This window comes from Salvia splendens, chromosome 13, assembly GCF_004379255.2.
Source record: "Salvia splendens isolate huo1 chromosome 13, SspV2, whole genome shotgun sequence".
In the NCBI taxonomy this organism is placed as follows: domain Eukaryota; kingdom Viridiplantae; phylum Streptophyta; class Magnoliopsida; order Lamiales; family Lamiaceae; genus Salvia; species Salvia splendens.
Window position 1 is genome coordinate 2379359 of NC_056044.1, and position 17003 is coordinate 2396361.

General features: G+C 37.0%; 2 protein-coding genes across 15 annotated transcripts; one reads left to right on the plus strand and one right to left on the minus strand.

The window, feature by feature from the left end:
• The first annotated feature begins 387 nt into the window (after nt 1-387).
• Nucleotides 388-6571, plus strand: LOC121762576 (tRNAse Z TRZ4, mitochondrial-like). The gene is made up of 12 exons (XM_042158493.1): nt 388-1810; nt 2883-2972; nt 3059-3103; nt 3193-3247; nt 3373-3416; nt 3495-3923; nt 4016-4284; nt 4389-4566; nt 4625-4648; nt 4784-5148; nt 5318-5837; nt 6201-6571. The coding sequence occupies exons 1-12, from the start codon at nt 1634-1636 to the stop codon at nt 6495-6497; spliced, it is 2493 nt and encodes an 830-aa protein (XP_042014427.1). The 5' UTR covers nt 388-1633; the 3' UTR covers nt 6498-6571.
• Nucleotides 6572-6898: 327 nt separating this feature from the next.
• Nucleotides 6899-16403, minus strand: LOC121762570 (histone-lysine N-methyltransferase ATXR7-like). Of its 14 annotated transcripts, none has more exons than XM_042158485.1 (18): nt 16276-16403; nt 15648-16185; nt 15445-15564; nt 14317-15018; nt 13961-14233; nt 13196-13744; nt 12704-13106; nt 12517-12609; nt 11956-12374; nt 11756-11878; nt 11328-11408; nt 10808-10861; nt 10560-10711; nt 10262-10320; nt 9753-9898; nt 8758-9367; nt 8561-8622; nt 6899-7346 (listed from the first exon to the last, which is right to left on the minus strand). In XM_042158485.1, exons 2-15 carry the CDS (start codon nt 15996-15998, stop codon nt 9882-9884), a joined length of 3396 nt encoding a protein of 1131 aa, XP_042014419.1. In that variant the 5' UTR covers nt 15999-16185; nt 16276-16403; the 3' UTR covers nt 6899-7346; nt 8561-8622; nt 8758-9367; nt 9753-9881. The 14 variants fall into 14 exon arrangements, with proteins under 14 accessions (XP_042014419.1, XP_042014409.1, XP_042014412.1 ...); XM_042158475.1 differs by having other exon boundaries at nt 8758-8886; nt 9152-9367; nt 13196-14233; XM_042158478.1 differs by having other exon boundaries at nt 13196-14218.
• Between the last annotated feature and the right edge of the window lie 600 nt (nt 16404-17003).

Consider the following 17003-nt stretch of genomic DNA (forward strand, 5'->3'; position numbering starts at 1 on the left):
TAATTTTTAATTATTTTTTTTAAATTTTTGTACCTGTTTATGAATATCTATGTTTTGTTGATCAAAACTATTGAACATTTTTCTTTATTTGTATATCTTATTCTAACTAACTCATACTATTTGATCCTTAGTCGCATATTTTTCTTTATTTGAATATCTTATTCTAACTAACTAGAGGTGATAAAAAAACCGAAAACTGAACATCTGAACCGAACCAAATCGAAAATTTAAAATTCGGTTCGGTTATTTCGGTTTTTCGGTTCGGTTCGGACTTTTAAAAAACCGAAAAACTGAATTATATATTAATATAATATATTATTAATATATGTGCTAGTATTACATTAATATTTAAAACTAAAACCCTGAATAAACATAACTATCAGACTACCGCCTCTTACTCTCTTCTCTGATCTCTATCTCTAACCCTAAATCTCCCCAGCTCCAAGCCTCCAAGCTGCCGCCTCCTTCCAACCATCGCCATCACCATTATCCTAAAATGAACTAAATGGTGCATCCTAATTCCTACTCCACGCCTGCTGCCTCCATTTTCTCTTTCTTTATTTCTCTTCTCTCGAACTCATCCACGCCTCCACATTCCTCTCCCCCTTCAAAATCGAGGAGCAGAAGTCGCCCAGATGCCATAGTGCCAGATTCCAGAAATCCTAACTAACTCATACTATTTGATCCTTAGTCGGATGTCTCTTCTTTTATTTTACTCTACCCATGTCGTAAATTAAAATTTTATAAAATTGTTTGTCTATGAAATGTTTCATTCAGAGTGAGTTGAGAAAAGTACATTTCTATTTTTTTATTGTTTATAATATTTTTAATTATTTATAGTGCTATCAATGTTTTATTATAATTAACACAAATTCTTAATTATAAACATCATTATATTCTCTTTATCCTCTTTTTAAAATCCACTTATTTTAATTATTTGAAAATTTTATATTCTGTGTATAGCACTAGTGATAACACTAGTTTATTTAAAAACACCACAAGTATATAAATTAGATATCGTTTTAATTATTAATGATTAACTACTATTTGTTATACTTAATAGCATATTTAGTTCGATATTAGTAGGCATTAGGCATAATATTAGTTTAAAATTAAAGATTTTTTTTGTCGATTCTTAGAATTAAAAAGACCATTCTTAATATTAAAAATTAAAGCTACCAAATTATGTAATTTACAAAAGCATAACTAATCAATATTAATAGGCATAACTAATTAATATTTATATTTGTTAATTTAGAAAAAAACGTGTGGTATAGTATTTTTAACTAATCAATAAAATGTGTATTATATTAATATGGGCAGCCCACTAATTAATTACCAACCAAAAATTAGGTCATTTTTATACCTTCTTCGCCTAGCAGCGTTCTTCTCCGGTAGTATTCTTCTTTGTATTTTTACTTCAAAAATCTGTAATGGGATTGGTTTCACAGTTACATTTTAAGTTAAGCATTTTAAGTTTAGCAGTGCTGTTGAAGATGGTTTAAACCAACCTCAGGAATGGAAAATCCCCCTTCGCTACCTTCTCCTATTCAAAGTAACAGCATAGCTCAGAAAACGAAAACAACGCCCATTTAGCTGGAACAAAAGTGGTTTAAGGAAGACCGTTAAGAAGATGAACGGTGGTAGTGAAAAAGGCGGAATCTTGGCAACGGAGGAGGGAAAAAGAAGCGAGGGCTTTAACAGGAAGAGGGCTCAAGGAAGGGATGAGAGCTATAGGCCGAAAAAGCAGCCGCTCAATCCTGGTAATTGGGGAAATACTTGCAACAGTAATACCATTGCTTATGTGCAGGTAAAGGCAAATCGTTTGTTTGTTTGCTTTATTTCATTTTACCTTGATTCGATTTTTGTTTCTTTCTGTGGTATTTCTGTTTGTTGCTTGGATAAAATATTGATTGATTTTGCTAATGGACTTGATTTATGTTTTATCATCACTTTATTGGAGTGAAAGTTTTTGTTTCAATGATGATTAATTTGCATTTGCAGTAGGTAATCTAACGATCTTGAATCTAGTTTAAAGTTTAATGCAGAGACAGGCTAGTTAAGATTGCTAATTTGACTAGGATTTTGTTCGTTCGAGTATATCCTCTTTTTTGCAGCTATGGATTATTAAAATTGCACATACAGTGGAAAGACATAGTATCTTTCTGTTGGCCTATTTGAGCGTGTAACCGTGTATATCATGGATAAATCCATGGAGGTTTGAGGGTGTAACAATATGAAAGTTGATTGGGGAAACTGGGACAAATCGAGGACTCAAGATAAAAAAAAATTGTAGGATATTTAGTTGTATATGTGCTAAGATTTTGTTGCTTTTAGCTCTTCCGATGCTAAGGAATGCTTAAATACATGCATAAGAATCATTATTAAGCTATAGTAAGGAAATAGGTATATATAACTTTCATCCCACAATCCCAATGAGCACCGAGTGTTACACTCTTTGAGATGTTGGTTCTCTCAATCTATTTGAGGTATCTTTGCAGTCGAAAAGAACAGGTAGCTGTGATGTGGGAGAGAATGGACATTACGGTAATGAACGAGATTTGAAGTTTTTTTTCCCAGTTTTTGCACTTGGGAGGAAGGTATCCCTGTTTATCAACAGAGCAAAATGTGTTAACTCGGATGAGCTAGTCACGTAGAAGGACAATTTATTTTTCTCGTTTTAATGCATTTTAACCTATGTTGAGATGCCACATCATGAAAGTCCAGTTACATTATTATACTTCAGCCATACATTTTTGCTTGTGTGTGTCCTTTGCCTTCTTTTACGGTGCAATTAGATTTAAGAGTATGGTCTACCTTGGTCACTTTTTTTGATAAATATTATGCTTTCATATCGATCAATTTGTCCATTTATCTTGCAGATCCTTGGAACTGGAATGGATACACAAGACACATCCCCAGCAGTCCTGCTGTTTCTTCAACAGCAAAGATTTATATTTAATGCTGGAGAAGTGAGCTTACCTCAATCTTGTTTAAATTCCTGTATTGTGTAATGGTTTCTGGAAATAATTCCCATGTATCTTATTCTTCTTTACAAGGACTTCAACGCTTCTGCACCGAGCATAAGATCACATTGTCGAAGGTATCATTTGAATAAACATTTACGTAGCTTGTTCTCTTTTTAGCAATTCTCCAGATTGTTATACTTCTTTATGTTTCAAATTTCTCCAGATTGATCACATATTTCTCTCACGTGTCTGCTCAGAAACAGCTGGTGGACTTCCTGGTAACCACAATATTTCGTATTATGTGGAGAATGATTTTACAGATACATATGATTCTACACCAACTACTTTCCGTGATAGAACCATCGTGTTGCTGGAAGTTACAACGTTTACTCTTTCACTACAGGTCTCTTATTGACTCGGGCGGGCATGGGAGACAAAGTAATGCCTGTAAGTATTATTTATTGCATTAAACTTAGTTAAATCGTGACTGTGAAGATTTAACTGTAATTGTTCTTTGCGCCAAAGGTCAAGATGTGGGGCCCCTCCGATTTTGAATATTTGCTTGATGCTATGAAATCGTTCATCCCCAACGCTGCCATGGTTAATTCGCATAGCTTTGGACCATCACTTGGATCACCGAGTATGGTGCTGCAGAGCTTTGATAATCCTTTTGTTCTGATCGACGAAAAAGTGATCAGAATATCTGTAGTACTCTTGAGACCGAATTATGAAGAAGTGTCGCATGGGGAAAATTCTGACAAACCAACTTCTCCTGAGCCTATTAAACATGTGACGAAGCCGGGTGATCTCTCTGTTATTTATATTTGTGAATTGCCAGAGATTAAGGGAAAATTTGACCCTAAAAGGGCCGCTGCTCTTGGATTAAGACCCGGCCCAAAATACGGCGCGCTGCAAGGTGGGAATCCTGTAATGTCGGATAGTCAAGATATTATGGTAGATATTGCTTATAGCTTGTATCTTTTTAGTTTTCTGTTTTCAATCTTCTTCATATTTCAGCCTCGTGCCCCATGTGGTGTGATATTCAGGTACACCCAAGTGACGTTATGGGTCCGTCTGTTCCTGGTCCTATTGTCCTTTTGGTCGACTGTCCAACATTGTCGCATTTCCGGGATCTGCTGACCGTGCAATGCCTCGCCCCGTATTATGTAGATATAGCTCATGAGGTAATAGAGGGTTCCAAGATTGTGAATTGCGTAATTCATCTGACTCCTCTGAGCGTCACTCGGACAGATGATTATCGAACGTGGATGTCAAAATTCGGAGCAGCTGAGCATATAATGGCAGGACATGAAATGTTGGTTTCTCTAAAAATTGAATCTTTCCCGACTTTCTGGATTTTTGTTGCTTTTTCGACTACTTCGTGTTTGATCTCTTGAGCTGATGCATTCGTCTCGGCAGGAAAAATATACAGGTACCGATTTTGAAAGCTAGTGCTAGACTCGCAGCTCGTCTTAACTATTTGAGCCCTCAGTTTTTCCCCTCTCTGGGTTGCTGGACACTGCCGAACATGGATTTACCATCTGAGACAGAGGCATCACATGAGGTACGCATGACAATATTTTCAAATCTTGCGATTGTTTCCTAATCAGACGGTTCTCTGTTTTTTACTCGTTATCTCGGTTCTATTCAAACAGATTTTGGCTGAGAATCTTCTCAAGGTATGCGAAATCTCTACAACGACACCCCCCCTTTTTTTCTTGCATCGGATTGATGGTTTTTGTCATATAAAGTGAAGCAATTATAGCTCATTTCTACTTGTTGATGATGGCTCTGTACCCTTGCTATATATGTAGTTTCATCTGCGTCCCTACGCGAATATGGGGCTCGGCAGATCAAGTATACCGAAACTAACATCTCATTCCGAGATCATTCAAGAGCTATTGTCAGAAATTCCGGAGGCTAGAGACGCCTCCGAGAATGTGACCCGTTTATTGTCGGGTTGCGCTAGTGTGACCGAGGAACCATGGTTGCTCGAAGATGCTGTCCCTAGCTGTCTCGAAGATATAACCAGAGAAGATATGGAGATTGTTCTTCTTGGTACCGGTTCTTCGCAACCCTCAAAGTATCGAAATGTTAGTTCGATTTTCATCAATTTATTTTCCAGAGGAAGCATACTCTTAGACTGTGGTGAAGGAAGCTTGGGACATCTAAAGAGAAGGTCAACAGTGTACCTCTTTTCTGCATTTAAGATTTTTTAATCCCCAAATTCATCTATTTAAATAATAAACCAAATCAAACATTCTTTATAAGTAATCTAAATCACTTCCACCCCCATATCAGCTAAAGAGATCGTCTTTCTCTTACCCCGTGTCATTGATATGTTGCATATTCGGAGTACAAGGTGCGGATGAAGCTATAAAAGGTTTGAAATGCATCTGGATTTCGCACATCCACGCTGATCACCACACTGGCCTTGCAAGTATCCTTGCTCGACGACGTGATCTGTTGAAGGGATCACCACACGAGCCCACCCTCGTCGTTGGCCCGTATCAGCTAAATTGGTTTCTGAGCGCCTACCAGAAGCTCGAGGATCTGGACTTGCGGTTTCTCGACTGTTCTCATACAACTGAAGATGCATTGGAGGCTTTTGATTCGAACGAAGGGAACCCGAGCAAGGGCGTCGATTCATCTCTGTGCAAGATTCTCGGAGAACTTGGATTGGAAGCGCTGGTGAGCTTCTCTGTCATTCATTGTCCTGGAGCTTATGGCGTCGTGCTGCAGGCTGCAAGCAGGATCAACAGCTCCGGTAAAACCATTCCCGGGTGGAAAGTCGTCTACTCAGGTGACACCAGACCTTGCCCGAAACTTATTTGGGCTGCCCGCCGCGCGACCGTGCTCATTCACGAGGCAAGTCATGACACTACTATTACTTCTACGTGGCAAATACTTACGTACATTCGAATGTACGGTGCACATTAGTCTCTTATTAGAAATTAGTTAAGGCAGATGTACCGTGCATTTGGATGTACGATGCACATTAGTCTCCTATTAAAAATTAGTTAAGATGGATCTACCGTGCATCTGGTGCACATTATTCTCTAATTAGAAATTAGTGGACTCGTTAGTCTCTAATAATTTAGATGCACATCAGTCTCTAATTAGAATTTAATGAAGACATGTGCACTTTGCATCCGGATGTACTGAAAGTGTGCCTATTTCAGAATGCTCTCTGTGTTCTCGGTTCACCATTTTATTGACTCCCGTTTGCAGGCGACCTTCGAAGACGGGATGATGGATGAGGCGGTGTCTAAGAAACACAGCACGACGATGGAGGCAGTGGAAATGGGGAATTCTGCGGGTGCGTATAGGATCATACTGACTCATTTCAGCCAGAGATACCCGAAGATCCCGGTGTTTGATGAAGCGCATATGCACAAAACATGCGTCGCGTTCGACATGATGAATGTCAACTTAGCGGATGTTCATGCACTGCCAAGAGTGCTGCCATATCTCAAAGTTTTGTTTAGAGGTGAAATAACTATTGCTGATGACTCTGAAGATGTGTAAGCTTAGTTACTGCGCTTGTTGCTTACTTTTTATATTTATTTTTTATTTAATGAAGCCACTGTTTTTTCATTTCACTTTGGTGTCTTTACCTTTTTTCATTGGTGCAATATGTAAATACATTGGTTTTAAAAAATTGATTTTGAAGCCGTGATTATTTATAATATGTAATTGATTCGGCCATAATATCATAATATCAAATAATTTTCGAAAAGTACCTAATATAAATAAGAGTAAATGCTATACTGTCTTATTGTTTTATAATATGAAAATGTGTTAATCTCAGGGTGATTAAAAGAACACTCAGCGTCTCCCTTCTGAATTGTAGCCAAAACAATACATAATCAAAGTCATGAGTTTGAAATTCTTTGTTTTGTATTGCCAAAAGAAAATATATTCATGTCTGGATTTTTAAAAGATGTTAAATATGTAAATTGGAACAAATGACCAAATTATTAACTGTCGACAAAACTATTAGGCTAACTGAAATCCACTGTCAAATTCAAATCACTTTTCTTCTTTTTGTTGGTAGAAAGTTACTACTATAAGTTAAGGGTGATAATATACATAGAGATAATTTGCAAATGCAGTATGATATGGAAAACTTTTCCGACCTGCCGGATTCGAACCGGCAACCAAGGATGTGGCCACATCAGGTGGCAAGTCCTGATGCAGCGATTCATTCCTCACTCTTCCAGTTGAGCTAAGGTCGGGCACAAGTCGATGAATCAAAATTCTCCATTTTATGATAAGTCTCAACTATCATCTCTTGTAAACTGACTATTGAGGGTGGTGATTTATGTTCTTTGACAAAATATAGTATTTTCATAGTCAAGTTTTGAAGCGACAGCCCTGTGGATCAATTCATAATTGAGAACATGAAAAATATATACCATTTGTTGATGAATATATAAACTTATTCATCCAAGATTTGAATTAATGGTTGCACACTCAGATTTACTGAATGAAGAACACAAACAATTAGTATGAAAAAAAAACCAAAGAAATTGTTCGCCTAAGATTCTTTTTTTCTAAAACCAATGTCTCATTCATTAAATTTAGTGTAACATTTATTCAAGTTACCTTGATATGGTCATTTAATAAAGAAAAAGATAATGATAAAAAAAACAATTTTAGTACGTATGTAAGAAAAAGACAAATGATGCTTATTCTTAGAAAAACATAAGAAAAAGGACAAATGGTACTTACTCTTAGAAAAACATACTGTAAAACTACACACATTGTGTGAATAGACGTATTAAGCCTTAATGAAAATTTAATGAAGCTACCCAATTATCCCTTATTGCTAAATTCTCATTGTGTTTTCATGAAAGTGGGTATTTTTTATACGTTAAAATAATGGATATTATTCGTCTTTGCTATAGTAAATTGAGTACTTTCTGTGATTATGTCGTAATCCAGCTACTTGGCAATATTACTCACTATGTTTTTATAAATGTTTATATCTTAATTTATTTATTTCCATAATTCCAACTATTTTGTTTAGTTGGGGAAGGGGGTTTGGGATTTGTAGCCTATATCTCTCACACACCCTTACAAAAGGAAGAAATAATCAAAGAGCTGTTTTTTGCTTCATGAAATGTAGATTAGTTACAAAATGAGCGTGTCTGAACATATTGAAAACACCAAGCAAAAGTAGATGATGGACAAAGATCATAACTCGAGATTTCATAAAAAAAAATTTGGGTTGAAATTAGTTAACAATACAATTTTCCACTTGCATAAATTATTAGACCGCTTGTGTTTATCTTTGTTGGACAAAGAGGTAAGAAACAATTTTAAAATCCACTCTCTTGAAAGAGCATGAAATAGGTTGAATACTAAACTAACCCAATAAACCAACGACGATATTTGATAACTCAAGTCTATTGAGGGGAAACTAATAGTTATTCTACGTATAGTGAGTTCTCTTATCACACTAGACACTACCCCATTCCCTCTTTCAAAGCAACTCGGAAACCTAGACCCGAAAAAAAACTAAACCCGTAATTTAAAATGCACCATTAGGCATGTAAATTATCGTATAGAAGTAGAAAGAGACGTACCAGCACGTCTTGACAAAAAATCTGCTAGGAGTTGCGCATGTAAACGGACTACTTCATTCTCCCTGCGCAGTACCAAACCGAAAATTTTAAAGGAACAGTAATTGGGATTCACACTCTTTAAATCAACCAAAACACTACTGTGTATATTAGCCTCTATGATCAAGATTCGCAACGACAAAATTATATTTGAAAATTACCAAATGTGTCAATTCATCGCAAGTAGCCTACGGTATATGAAATGGGGTAAACTTGTGGTAAGTTTCTTCATCTGTAACTCCGAGGGAAAAAGTCAAATTGAAGAGTGGCTGGACTCATGCAAATTTCAACTATCCATGGAAAAAAGGGAGTCACTAGTCATACAAGGATCTTGCACTTAGTGATTGAAATTCAGTGAGAAATGCTATGCAATGGATTGATAGGGGAATAAGCTGATAAAACGCAGACACAATTACTATAAATTTCAGACTACCTTTACTGTTTCATCAGATCTATTAGAAATTTTGTTAGCATTATGTTGCACAACTGCCCATATAAAGCAGAAACTTCTAAAAAAAATGATGTGTATAAGTTATGGAATATTTGAAAATTTACCAGTATCTTTGTACAAGGCATTGGATCCCAAAACTGTTCCAGAAAGAAATGAAAAGAACAACAAATTTTCAGTTCTTGAGAGGAGAAACTCATCTGCAAGATATCTACAAGAATAATCACATGGGTTGAGTTGGTAGAGGTCATCATTTTTGACTACCGACACAAATGGAGACCTGGAACACGCCTTGAGTAATCTTTGCTGAAGCAGTTCATGACCTGAAAAGAGAGAATAAGTAGGATCAACCATTTAAATCCATAGAAGATACATGACCTGAAGTTGACCGTTTTTGGTTAATTATATATCAGAATATCTCTGACGAAATGGGATGGATGAAATAAGTTTAGTCTGTAGCTCCTCGAGAAAAAGAGGTCAGTGGGCTTATCTAAATTACGAACTGTTGCCCAATTTTACAATGCATGTTCCTTCCCAATTTGAACAACAAACAAATATTGCAGTTCGTGGATGATGATCCCTCATCACATGCAAGAAACAAGCCATCAAAGGTAAAGGAGCTGAACTACAACTTTGGTTCATTCTACCTGTGATGAATAAGGGCATGAGCTAGTGAATTCAAAATGGATAAAGAGACTCAGAAATTACCAAGACTTTCCCGAAGCAAATGCCACCACTAGTTACAGTTGTGATAGCCCCAGGTAAGAGAAGACTGTCAAAGTTATTCCAGTCATTGATGGTTACAACACACCAGTAAAATATTCCTCCAGAATCAATTCAATGAGCCACGGCACCTACAAGATGAACCATTAGCAGGCCAGTTAGCAGGCCAGTTAGCAGAGATGCCATTGTATTACAGGTAAACAAATATTAGCAGCAGACACAGATCAGTTATTTAGAACAGAAAATATGGATTAGAGCTAGTAGCCCTTTAGAATCCAAAATCCAAAATAACACTATTTGCTAAAACCTAATTATGGCAGACTTTCAAGATATTAGCTTATCAATGCATTCATACAAATAATCAAGTCTTTTAAGTAAGGAGGTCTAGTTAGCAGAGAAGTGGATTTACTAAATCACATGTAGCTTATCAGAACATCAAGAGATAATGACATTGTAACAGGATGGCATAATTCTAATACATCAAGGATTTCTACCTTGAGAACAATGATAAATTAAACAGGTCAAACATGCCTTCACATCAAATAAGTAGCACCTGCATAACAAGACAACTAATAACAAAACCTGTTTTTGAGAAGTTTGCTTATAAATTAAAATACAGAAAACAGGTCCGAACAAATATCAATAGAATTCAGTTTTATCTGGACATGTTAAAGTAAAGTTCAACTCCCAAGTCATGCTCAATGATGCAGATATTTGAGTGTGATGGTAGAACAGTGTAAGGATAGAAGCCTATGAATACAGTAATTAGTACTAATTTGTATACTATCTTACCTTTTAGAACCACAGTTGCAAGGTATCTTTTTCTCCTCTAATGGAAACTTGTAATTGTATGTGAGTTCTTCGCCAGTAGTGATATGACGCTTTGAGTATATAAAGATCTTTTTCTGCCCCTCCACACTTATGACCTTTGTATAGCAATTAGGCTGAGATCAACAAAATACCAATGCTGTCTCATTTAGGGTGACTCCGTCACACTAGTGACTCAATGCAACATATTTATAACCTTTAGCAATAGTTACCTCACAAGAATGGTTTATAAATCTAGCAATCCCTCCACGTTTGGTGGCATCAACCTGCAAGTAAAATGCATCTAGTGATATTTCTCTCCGTGACTTCTCATCTCACCATACTGGGACACTAGTATCATGCCATTCTACTTGAGACATTTCATATGTAGAGATTAATACTGAGCAATTAACCAGTGCAGGTAAGAAGGAAAACTAGCAAACATTGACAGGAACTAACTGAACAACGAAGGAAGAACCCCTAACAGATCAATTCACCATAACATGAAATATGGGAACATGAATATGAAAGGGAAAAACTGGACAAGGTAAAATGACAATCTCAGAAATCAATATGGCAATGGCGTGAAGTAATAGTTACATTAGAGAATAAACTAATGAAGTGTGTTGTCAAAAATCTATGATAAAGGATGAAGGAAAAACCAAAGAACCATAATTAGCACTTATGCCATCAAATGTTTATAAGAATTATGATGTTAAGCTAAGCGAATTCAAATATTAATATGTAAATTACCACATATCCGTCATCTAATCTGAAAAGATAACTGCTCCCAATTCCCATCTTTTCATATTGGCGCTCTCGTATGTCAGATATCTAGAGAGTCAAGTAAGAGAAAGGTGTTAATACAAAGAAAAAATCGACTTGGACAGTTGGACTGAAATGACAACGACAGATTCCGGAGACATTTTATATATTCCACATTCTAATGGTGCCGTATTGCACTTTTTACATCCCAAACTTTGGACTTAGGTTGAAAACTAATCGCAGTAGTAAGTGTTCTCGTCAGTGGTACAATCAACTCAAAGAAAAATCTAATTTCCAAATAAATTCAAGATCTGTCTTTAAGTTGCTAACATCTTCACGAACCTTTACCATAACATGTAACTTAAAGGAAGACCTATTGACAAGCCCATTAACAAGAGAAAAAGTGGAAATCTTACACTACGGCGAATAAGTTCTCCAACATATTCAATAACAAAGTCCTCTGCCTCAATTGGCTCCAGTGCAACAAGACCCCAGTCATGTATCTTACTTCGTTGGAAACATAACCGTTTCTTCCTCGCCTGGGCCCAGGAAAATCATTAATTATTGATTTATACAAGGGCTCAGGAAATAACACAGAGATTAATGCTCGAAATACCTTCAATTGTGTTGCTTTAAGAAGATCAGCACCCTCTGCAGCAGCAAGAAGGTTACGCAACTTGGCCCTGTTTGTTCTTGCAGAAAGTCCCTTAACACTGGATGAATGATTTCCATTACATTCAGAACTAATATAGAGAGAACGGATATGATTTCCTCTTACATGAGCCCTTTCAGCTGGACTAGCCTCAGAAGCCCATTTACGCCATTCCCACCCATTTATGGATGTCCGTGCACAGCCATCAGACTGTGGACAAGGTCTCAGCGTCCTAGTCTTAATTCTCTTAGTCTGGTGCCCGTCAACTTGTTTAGGCATGGCTTCTTTTGGAGTGCCATTTGCTAGTTTCTGGACCTTACCAGGTCGAGAATGTTGTGAATGATTATTCAGACTCTTCCTTTTAAGTTTTGAGAGCTTATTTGCTGCATGGAATAACCAAAGTCAGATTACTTATAGCACAAACGTTTTATTAATGGACCACTGCTCAACAACTTGATTTAATTTTATAGATCTGAAATTTGGAGAAAATAAAGAAATCTAACAGGATTGAGTTATGAGACCAACATTTTGGTACTTTTGAGGCACTTGTAATCTGCTCAAGGTTATAGTGGTCCTTAGTAGAAAGGGATGGATTCTCTGTCTTCTTGCCTGAAAGATCTTCAAACAAATAATTTTGTAAGCATTCATGAAGAGATCATCAAACACTTTTAGCACCAGCTCTAAGACTTGTGAATAAAATATAGTAGGATACCTTGAAGCGGAGAAATAACTATATCGGACGCCTGTCTGCGAATATGACGGGCTGATCCCTTTACCCGACGTACACTAGCAGTAGTGTCAGGTTTTGAGCCCTTTTTCTCTAAATGAGGAACAGTAGTGTCAGGTTTTGAGGCCTTTTTCTCTAAATTGGGAACAATAGTGTCAACTTGTGCAGCCTGAACTACTTTTTTATGTGTGCGACTTTTCTTTGATTTTGTCGGTGCTAGTTTTGGATGACGATCTTCTCCCTTAATCAGAGCCTTGAAAAATGGTTCTGACTTTTTACAACCCAATTTACTCCTCCGAGAATATACATATTTTCCGGTTAGTAAAGTTGCTTCAGAGAATCTCCCAGCACCATAAGATTTTTCTATATCCATGCAATCTGCAGATCCCTGATAGAGCAAAATAAATACATTAAGCAAACAGATTTACCTGTTCAATTAAGTTAAGAAATTCAATAATCTGGAACTGTGAAACTTACATTGTTTCCTAATTCATGACTCCTCAAAGAACATGCCACTGTTATAGCTTTTTCAATGAAATCATTAGAATATGAAGGTCTCCATGTTCTCATGACAGAGTCATATATTCTCAACCGGCTTATCATCAGTGCTACCTGCAAAGAGGTTCTCCTTGTGTGCTCGTCTACTTTTGACGCATTTACTTGAGAAATTGGTGATAAAGCACAATGTTCAGTCAATTCCTCAGATTTAGGAGGCTGCAATTCATCACTAACTGCTACATTGCTAGCATTTTCGAGATGTACAGGCAAATTCAGAAATTGCACCCTGGAAATGTCTAGTGGACCATTTATTACTCTATCTTCTTCAGATAGACATGGGCACAATTCATCTACTTCAATATTAGTCGGATCATCTGAATGTATAAGCAGTTTCTGAAATGCAACCTTAGGCACATTTTCCATGATAACCTCATGACTGAGAGCAACAGTTTGATGCAATGGATGCTTTTTACTTTGAGCTGAACCCAGGTGGTCATCTGACCATGTAGGTGACGAGCAGAAAGCAACCTGCCAGGATTTGGTTATACAGATTAAAATATGATTACATAGTACATACATATCAAGAAAGAACAAAACAAAGCACCATGAGAATGTTTTTTTTCTAAAGAATTGGTGGGCGCACAGACGATTGTATGTGCGCACATGCACGTATGTGTGACTCAGAGGACAGGGCTTCAATAAAATTACATCATTAATTGGACCATTTTGAGGAAAATCAATTACTTTTTTCACTTCCTCATCCACAAGTATTTCAAAGTGATGTTCTAATGACAACTTTGAGGAAGAGTGAAGATCATTCATTGCGTATTCCAAGATGGCTCCCATTTCATCATAAGAAGTATTATGGCTTGACAGTATCTTATTAGACGATTCCTCTCTTTCAGAATGCTGAGAAACTGATGGTGATTTTGCTTCTATATCCGCGGAAATTCTTTCTGGTCCAAAACCTGGAGGGCAATCTACCTCAGAGCTAGAGGAGTCCTGTTTGTGTACTAGCCGTCAGAAAATAAATCAAATTTTAGAAAAATACATATTACAAGGACTTTAAACAAAAAGATGTGAAAAATATCAATACATACAGAGTCAGCTGGTAGCTTCTCAATTGGCTGGGAGAATTCTTTGTGAAAGCGTTGTCTAGCAACATAACCAGGATCATACCAGCGCCTTTTCCTTCGCCAAGAAGATGTATAGTCAGCTACAGGATCATAACAGATGGCATTCCACATGACTTCCAAGCAAGAATAAAAAAGCGTCCTGCTAACAACTGTATGTGCAGCACAAAAGTTTTCGAAACTTCCAATTGATTTCATGCTAGGAGGAGGTTTCATGGTGTCACCACCATAACATATTTCACTATCAACAGTATGCTCTACTTCTACTTCATCCCAAATGGCATGGTCCTTCTCGGCAGGGTTTTCAGGCTGCCACTCATTTTTCTTTGGCATGTGAGTATCTAACACTCTTCCATCTAAAGAAACAGATTTCACAGATTCAATGACTGGTACAATCTTAGGATTCTTCTGAGTTCTCTTCATGGCAAGAGAATCAGAAACTATGGACATAACTATCTCATCAAGTAAGACTTTGCGGGCTGTTTTCATAATTCCTGAGTGAAGCTGTGAACAAACTTCATCAGAAATCTCAGACACCAAGTTCAGTGCTAAGCCAGTTCCTTCACCATTATCATCATACGTGGTGACAGCTCTAATCCTAACTTTTCTCCAGGTGTTCAGCAGTGATGCCAAATTCAAGGGTTTAAATTTATTTTCAGTATGATACACCTGCAAATGCATACCATGAGAGTGACAAAAAATGATGACACAGCAGCTAAGATTACTCGTAAAAAAAAAACAAAGCGCCAAATACACATTTGAGGATACATATATATAATAATCAGTGTTATTCCGGTCCAAAATATATTGGCTGCTTTCCTCCCCAATACTCTTTTTCCATATTAATTCCCTTCTTTGTCCTAAAAAACATATTCCACTATTCTTTTTTGACCATCCCAAAATTATAGTCCACTTACCTCAAATTAAGTGTTAATTTTCCACAATATAACCCTATTTAATGTGCTTTGAAATGAACTATCTTTCATTTCGGATGAGTAAATAGGATTAGAATAGGACGTTCTTATTTATGTATACTGGCATCTGGCACAAAGAGTAACTACAAATTATTCCAATATGAAGATCGTAGTTAGTTACCATCACAGAATCGCGCATATATCCATACTGACGCCAGGAATAAAGCTCATTAAGCGAGTGTGGTCCCTGTCTTTTACCCTCACCATCCTCAAACAGCCAAGAAGACTCATCATCTCCTGTCTTTCAGCAGAAAAGTAAAACATGTCAACAATTTACGATCTCAATGCTTAACAACATAACTCTTCATCTCTTTCCACACATACCAAAGGAAAGCTTTCATCTGCATCACTGTTGCTCGGGATGGAGCCGTGGGCATCATTCGTAGACTCCTTCGCATTCAAGTAAACAAAACCAGTGGCAACGTGGTCGGGGAATTGGTTAAAGTAGCTGAGGGGCACTGCATTGAGGAGATTCCCATTGACAATCGGATAAATGGGGAGCTCCCCTGGTAAGAAACCAGAACTTATACCCTCGTATAACTGTTGCTGAATATAAGGGCCACACATCTGCCCGTTTTGATTCACATACATCCACCCGCTCACAAATGCGGCGGCAGCATCGTGAATTCCCGAAACTTGGGCGCTGTCACCATTCGAATTGAATTCGCTACTCATCGTGGCCCCAATTTAAGACGGATAATAATCTACGATAACTACAAAACTGCAATTTGTGGAGTTTGTTTCCATTATTCGGCCCCTTCCTCACAAGATATTGGCTTTTAACAATGAATCACCTCAAGCTCCAACGCTAACGAAACTGTAACTGATTCAATCGAGTAGCTGTCCGTTTGATTGATTTTACCTTGAAATCGGAAATACTTAATTAGATAATTTCAACTGACATCCTTCTCGATTCATGAGATTGAAGAGGGGGTGGAGTAAAAAAGCTTACCTCCGTTACAGAATGCAGAATTGAGCTGCGAAGGAAGCTACGTAAGAGAGAGAGAGAGCTAGGGCTACCAACACCGGATAGGATCCCCTGCTGTGCTCAAATGCACAGCAGGGTGCTGTGCCTCTCCCATGTAAATAAAATAATCAAATAAATAAATTAAATAAAATAAATAAATAAATTATTATTTTAATTGTATGTGAGAAGCACAGCACCCTGCTGTGCATTTGAGCACAGCAGGGGATCCTATCCCCTACCAACACAGCTGAAAATTTCTTTATATACTCACGAATTAAGATAATTTTTTTAATAGTAATAAATTACTACATTTTATATTTTTTTATGATATACTCCCTCCGTCCCACATAATTTGGGACACTTTGACCGGGCACGGGTTTTAAGAAATGTAATGAGAAGTGAGTTGAAAAAGTTAGTGAAATGTGGGTCCTACTTTTATATATTAGTTTTATAATTAAATGTGCGTATGAATGAGTTAGTAGAATGTGGAGTCCACTACAAAAAATGGTAAAAGTGAAGTGGGATAAATTATGTGGGACGGTCCAAAATGGAAAACTGGGTCAAATTATGTGGGACAGAGGGAGTAACAGATGAGCATCAGTAGTTTATTCAATACCTCATTCACAAAATTAGTAACATATTAATTTAAATTATTCGAAATGAAAATATAAACTTAAACAAACAATTTGTTTTTATGTACTTAACTACTTATA